The sequence below is a fragment of the Austrofundulus limnaeus genome, unplaced genomic scaffold (genome assembly GCF_001266775.1).
Source record: "Austrofundulus limnaeus strain Quisiro unplaced genomic scaffold, Austrofundulus_limnaeus-1.0 Scaffold414, whole genome shotgun sequence".
Taxonomy (NCBI): domain Eukaryota; kingdom Metazoa; phylum Chordata; class Actinopteri; order Cyprinodontiformes; family Rivulidae; genus Austrofundulus; species Austrofundulus limnaeus.
The window spans coordinates 276,579-284,064 of NW_013952816.1; the positions used below are offsets into that span (position 1 = coordinate 276,579).

Consider the following 7,486-nt stretch of genomic DNA (forward strand, 5'->3'; position numbering starts at 1 on the left):
CACACACACACACACACACACACACACACACACACAGCAGCAGCAGATGGCCAGGCCTGGTAGCCACAGCACCCGTTAACAAATTAGAATGTGCAGCTTTTATGAGCTGTTAACAAAGACTAAAAATTTCCTGCAAACAGGAGGTTCTGTGGCAGAAGAAGTGACACTACAATGAAATACTGAAGCACTAAAAGTGGAAACCTCTACAGAAAAAAGCACTCACAGTTTATTCAAGTCTAAAAACAAAAAAAAGCAACAGTGCTGAAGTTTCTGTAGTAGGAAAGTCCTGATCTCTTCAGTTGCAAACTTTGTAAGTCTTCACCTAGTTCCCATTTTTTACAGACAAACAGGCACAAACCTGACACAAATGAAATTTTTGATCTTTAAATATCAGTGGCGGATGCTGGTCTTTCAACAAGAGGAAGCTCAGTTTTGGCCATAAAATATGTGGGTTATAAATTTTAACCTTCATTCCTTTTCAAGAAAATGATCTGTGATCCTGTCACAGATTATTTTGTTTAGGTTGTAGTATTTATTCATTTCATTTTTGAAAACAAAACATTACACACAATAAAACAATACAAATAAAATAAAATGAAAGGCAGCAGAAGAAGAAAAACATCTTATGATATCTGCTCCTGTTTACACACAACAGTGTATTATATCTTTTTTTTTATTATTTTTTATTTTTTTCCATTTTAGGCTTGCAGACTTAGAGAAATCGCCTCAGTTAAATATACTGATTGATACTTGCACACACCAAAACCTGGACAAATATTTTTGCAGTGTTCTCTGTAATATATTGAAAGAGTATGTTTTAAATAAAATGACCAGTTCTGACATCCTGAGGTGCTGACTGGCTGCATGTGACAATGACAGATAAGTTCAGTCTGAATGCAGGAGAGAACAGTAAGTACTGGAACTTCGGCAGAAAAACTGTTCAGTTTAAAATTTTAAAACATTTGCTTGAATCTTAGCAACAAATTTTAAGTCCTGAGATGTGGATCAACTTAAACAGGATAAACTTACATGTTGTTGATAATAAAGCTACAAACCAGCAACAGCCGTTTTACCTGAGCGATACGCAGGATGGAGTCTCTGGTGATGTCAAAGTTTGGTGAATAGGTAATACACAGCAGGACCTACACACAACAGAGAGACAAATGAAATCTAAAAACACAACTTCAGACATTTCAAAGGTTTTGCAGAATAAAAAAGAGGAAAGCAAAACATACAAGCCTAATTTAACATATAAGCTCAATCTGTTAATTTTTGTTGAATTAACCTGGTAAAAAAACAAGAATACTGCTTTTTGTACAATTTAGTTCTCTCAACTACTTGTTTATTTACTATTTTTACCATTTGTTTCTCAAAACCTCCAACTTGATTAAGAATATGACTTTTGATTTTCATTATATATACATATATATATTTTTGACTTCTTACTCTACTTAGCTGAGCTTCCTTTAGCTTTTTTGCTAACATTTTGTTACATTTAGCAAGGTTAGTTTTGCAACTCTTATCTTTTAGCTTATCATTGCTGTTTTAGTTAACCTTATGCTACTGTTTTATCTAACAGTTGCCACTTTTAGCTTTTAGCTACTATATCACAGCTGTTAGCTTAAAGCTGCAATTTTGATGGTTTTATTTTTAGCTATTATTTGGTTGTTATTCTCTTTATTAGCTTTTAGCTGCGTTTTATTATCTTTATCTAGCATTTAGCTGCTTTTTCTTTAACCTACCATTTTGACTATTGTTGTTTTGCCAAGTTCAATTTGAAGCTACTACTCATTAGTTTTACCTTTCAGGTTGTTTGTTACTTTTATCTATAAGTTAAGTTGCTACTTTTAGCTTCCATCGTCTGCTTTTAAGCTTTTAGATTCTGTTCTCCTCCTTTTAGTTCCGGATTTGTATTTTGTTTTTTTTAGCTTGTGTTTATTTTGTCATAGCTTTAATAACTTAGCTTCAGCTTCAATGATTAAATGTTAGACATACAGCATCAGCATTCAGTCTGAATTTTCATAGAAAATGTGATACATTTGTTTCTATTAATGCTCCACATGCTGAAAATTTCCAAGACTATGCTTAAATGTGTTCATCACCAAACAGGCCGGTTTGTAGATACTTAGCATTTACCTTCATGACTTCCACTTGCAAGTCTTCATGCAGAGATGGGGTGACTCTGAGAGCCTCCAACATTTGGCTCAGCAGCTGTTTCTCCAACACCTCCACATTTGTCCCAACCCCTCCCATAAACCTGTCATCACACAGCAGCCTCTGACAGGAGACAGGAAGAAACTTCACTTTAATACAAGCTAAAACTGGTCAAGTAGATCAAACAAGAAATCACAAATAAAACAATAATGATCCGCATCTTTCTGTACCTGCATCCCAGCAAGGGCAGACTGTCCCAGTTTGGTGTTTTTGGATTCCAGAGCCATCTGGAGAGGCAGCAGACATCGCTCTCTGGAAGACACATTTACAGCATTTAATGGTACTCAAAACTAATCAATGATAGCTGACGAAAAACAAGTTATACATAATTTATTTTAATTCTTATTAATGATTACATAATTCATACAGAGAAACTGATGGGATTAGCTGAAGAATAACTTCACTTTGTTCAAGCAAATCTTTTTCTCAAAGGGGGAAAGCTGCAGTTCAACACAATGTCTGTTATATAACCCAGCCAGTGATCAAACAAAAACTCAAAGTCTCTATCTGTTCATTCGTTCTTCCTTTGTCTAGTTCTGTTACGCTCACTAGAACTGTCTCCATTCCATTATTTATGATTGACTGAGTCGTTATTTCTGCTTCTGATAAATACTGGGCTTTGTGTTGGTGCTCAGAGACTGAAGTGCCCAGATAGACCTGTTCAAACAGGCTGCATGAAGCTTCAGCTGGCAGGATAATTCAACACTTTAATAAAATTTTAGTCTATTTATGACCATGTGGAAAGCAAGAACTGAGCAGCCAAGAGAGCAGTGAGGACATCCAGAGCAGAAACAGACAGAAATTGAGCAGAATTATAAATAAAATCCATCGTCCGTCCACCAATCTCCAACATCATTTGATGAGAGGTGTGGTTACATCCTGGAAAGGATGTCAAACAATTGTCAATGCAGACCTTCCTTGCACCTCCAACTCCCTTCTGCATTTTAAGCTTGTATTTCTAAGTCATTCTTAGATTTATGTTAAAGATATCACAATATCTCCTCATTGCATATCTGATACTTTAGGATATGAAGTGTTTCATATCCTAAAGTACCTGTTTCTGGCAACAACAGGTTAAGTTATTGCTCATATTGAAAAATACTGTAGCAAGTCACATGCATCTCACATACACACCAATTAAAAAAATTAATGACCCAAAAATAGGGCTGCCACGATTAGTCGATTAGTCGATGACTAATCATGACTAATAATCAATTAGTCGTTTTGGTTTTTTTACTTTGTTTTTCTCTCCAAACTGCTTTGACACCTTCCACTGCCACATCTGCCTTCCTGTCCTCGACACACATGCACAGTAGTGGTAACTGGGGTAGGCCGTGGACGTCACAACACATTATACAGACAGGCTCTGGTATCATGGCTACCTGACAACAGAGCTCAAAAGTGTGGGATCATTTTAAGAAAATGAAAGAAAAACCTGTGTAATGTCTGCAAGGCAGAACTTGCATTGCACGGCAATTATTTTTAGTTAGCATTAAAGCTAATATCTAATGATAGTTATATAATAGGAGCTGCATTCTGGTGCGATAAGCTGTATGTTTTATATTGAATTAACGTGCGATCCAATTAGTCAACTAATCTAAAAAAATAATCGGTAATTAGTCTACTTTAAAAATAATCGTTTGTGGCAGCCCTACCCAACAACAACTTTGTTATGCTGTGTTACAATTCTGTTTGCAGTGTCACAGTATTGTGTGTACTTGTTTTTATTGGTTTATATTAGTTTTGCTGCCATTGCTTATCTTTTTTATTAAGTGAAGGCTGCAAATCAGAGGTATATTTAGTTGTGTCCTTGGCAAATGCACTACATAAATATGCAGTCCACAAAGGTTATGAGATTGCTGCTGCATGATATGTTATTGCATTCTTAAAGTATACAGGAGATATTTACACAAACACATTACAGTACATGTGCAATGAGATTTTACAATCCAGTGAGGGCCTTTTTGTGTGGATATTACATGCTCTCCATGCGCATGTGTGGGTTTTGTCCAAGTACATCAGTTTGCCCCTAGACCAAAAACAAGCACATAAGATACTTGTTAATTCTAAAGTGTCACTACGCAACTGAGAGCAAGAATGATTGTCTTATTTGTCCCTATATGGCCCTGTGATGGACTTGCTGTCCAGGGTGTTCTCCACGTCTCACCCAGCCCTGCAACTGCAAGAACAAAGAAATGAACGAACAAACGGATGGATGTGGTGTTGTAAAATTACCAACAATGTCTAATGAATGTATTATAACCAGTTGCAAACTGTGTCTAGTCACATGATGCAATACAAAGCATTTTTTACTTTTCAGTCTTCCAAAAACACAAACATGGGGGGGGGGGACAGTTGCTGCTATGGGTTTGATCTGGGCTTAACTTGAAAACAAGGACAACAAAAGACACACTGTCAGACTGAGATCTGGCAGAGTAGAAAAACAGAGCATCAACAAGAAGAAAACTGTGAGTTAGCCCATGGCTAGATGCAGACAGAAGACTGACATTCAGGCTCAAGCAAAGGCTCTTAAAAGAACTGAGACAATAAGATGCTGCAGCAACATCAGACAGGAAAACTTATTGCCACATCACCATAGCAAACACAATAACGGAAGCTTCTTGTGAATTTCATTTAATTTATTTAGGTCAAAGGACCTGACAATGCATAATCTCAATTGACAAACATTTTTTTTTACCAATTGGCAACTTTTTTCTATCCACAAGGTTTGTTCTAGACAGGAAAACTACATTTATGGTTGAAGTTAAAGGATAATAAGAATTTGTTTTACCAGGAATAATTGAATTATATGGAATAGATATTAAATCGAATTGTCGAAAACGCCTCTTCATTTTTAAGACTTATTCTATTAATAAATGAGATTTTGGACATTTTAACTGTAAATTTTGACTTGTAAGAATGTTACTGTGACAAAAAAAGATACATTTGATATCCAACACAGTAATTAGAGAGGAGCATACATGTCAAGTTGCCCAGATTGTTCGAAATTGACATTTTGCAGGTAAATGAATGTATCGATCAGTCTGCACAGATTTTTTGAAGTTTTACAGTTTTTGAAAAACTCAGTTTCAATTTTATTTTACATTTCACAGCCTGTAGGAGGTTTAAGAAAATCAAAAAATAACATCAAATAACCATCTTACCCGTTCTGCTGCTAGAAATAAGTTCTCCAGTCCTCTTTTCCTCCTGCTTTGTGAGACACCACCCCCCACCCCCACACGCATAGTGCGAGAAATAAAGATTTTTTTGCAAAAATTAAGTATTTCTTGGGCTCATTATACAGGTAAATGTCCAAAAGGGTTGATATGTATGAGTGTAATTTCATTATGTATTAAAACAGTCTGTTATACCCTATGGCAAGGAGTTCACGTAAGCGATTGAGACCCAGTCAAATGGGCAGGAGTGTGAGAGATGAGTGTGCAAGAAATACACTGTAAATGTTTGCAGAGAATAATGTGTGTGTGCACATTTCACTCTTTACTATCTGCTCTGTATACTGCAGGTCCCTGTCAAAGGGAGGCCTCCACTCCCTCAGCCCTTCTCCTTTTTCCACACCTGTGGGTCACCTCATAAAATTTAGCCACAGAAAACTTGTTCAAGCTGTAAAAACTCCAAAACTTTGTTTTCCTTTTTGTTCATTTATGCTTGTATAGCATTTTTGCTGAATATTGCTAAATAGATTCCAACATACAGCATGTGACTGAGACTAACAAATATTTGGAGCTTGCCAAATTTAGTATTTATTACATGGTTGTTGTAACTCACAGACAAACGGATGTTACTGGGAACTTCAACATTCCTCATAAGTAAACTATCATTTTAAAGTTTCCCGTAAAATGAGTTGAGAAAATAGAGATTCCTCTAGAGGATCGCTGTTCGACTTCAGGGCTGAAGTAAAACATTTGCATTATCAGGTGAGGAATTACATACATTCAAATTATACAACTTCTGTACAGCTTATCTAGTTGGATGGCAAAGCTAACTGAAAGTAAGCATTTCAAATGTCCTAACAAACACAAATGGACTACAGGTAGAGGTTTCCTGATTGGCTGCTGGACATTTGGGCCAGTAAAACACAAATTAAGAAAATACAACAAACTTTTTTTAACTTTTTGGAATAAAAACCAGGGGGAAAAAATGCTGATGGTGACATGACTTATTCTTCTTTATCAACAACTTCCTCTTGAGCTGTTGCACTCGTTTTCTTCTTTCACTTCATGTCAATCTTTTTTATTTTTAGGCAGTTACGAGGCATAGTGGAGAAACATGAAACAGATGCTCTACGTTACTCAACAGAGTGAGTGAGTTTGATGCCATCGACCTTGCTTGGCTGGGTTTTATCTGCTGGTTAGCTTCAGAAGCTGATGATGTTTGTCTCAGGTCCATAACTTGTGTTCCCCCCCCCCCCCCAACCCCCCTACGTAAATTTAGTAAACTTCATGCACAGCAAAGTGGTGACCACAGCTATTTTCCAAAATCAGAGGAAGACAGAGAAAAAATTCTGCCGGCTTGGATAGAGGAGGTGGGTAGCGATTTTACAGCTTTAGTAGCTGTTGTTTGTTTTTGACACAATCTCCCTTCCTGTGTGTCCGTAAAGTTTTTTTCCCCCTACGTAAATTTTGTAAACAAGGTGTGCAGCGAGGGGGTAACCGCAGTTATTTTATGAAGCCAGAGGAAGAAAAAGAACAAATTCTGCAGGCCTGGATAGAGGAGATGAGTAATGATTTTACAGTCGTTTTTATTGTGTGTTGTCACAATCTCCGGTCCTGGTCTGTCTGTGATTTTTGTTTCTCTATGCAAATTTCATAAACTTCCGTAAGTTGATTTATTGATGTTCTATCAAACATATTTTCTATTGATACTGTCAATGTGTCTATTGCGAGATATATTATTGTTTTCTTGCCCAGCCCTACTTCTCAAGCAGAATTTGTATTATCTTATTAATTTATTCTAAAAACATTTTGCTGCAACCTATTGCCAGTGAAGCTTGGTAATGCATTTTAATTAACTTACTAATTAACTTAAAAATACTGTAAGATGAGGCTTGGATGTAGCTCAGCTGTGTGGCAGTCTATGATATTAGAGTGATCTGAAAGCAGCACTGTAGACTGTATATTAAATAGGGGTGTAAGAAAAAAATCGATACACTGAAATATCGCAATATTTCATTTCCCGATACTGTATCGATATTCTAAAGCCCTGTATCGATTTTTTTATTAAGGTTTAAAATGTCAACTTTCCTGCCAGCCAT

General features: G+C 36.4%; 1 protein-coding gene across 3 annotated transcripts in view; it reads right to left on the reverse strand.

Annotated features, from left to right (window-relative positions):
- The window catches only part of arfgef3 (ARFGEF family member 3), a gene marked incomplete in the record, with an annotated part of 88,961 nt that overhangs the window by 74,152 nt on the left and 7,323 nt on the right, over positions 1-7,486 (reverse strand). For all 3 annotated transcript variants that reach the window (XM_014024250.1, XM_014024249.1, XM_014024251.1), the window contains 3 exon segments: positions 1,074-1,142; positions 2,137-2,277; positions 2,385-2,466. In XM_014024250.1, the coding sequence (XP_013879704.1) occupies positions 1,074-1,142; positions 2,137-2,277; positions 2,385-2,466 (292 nt within the window).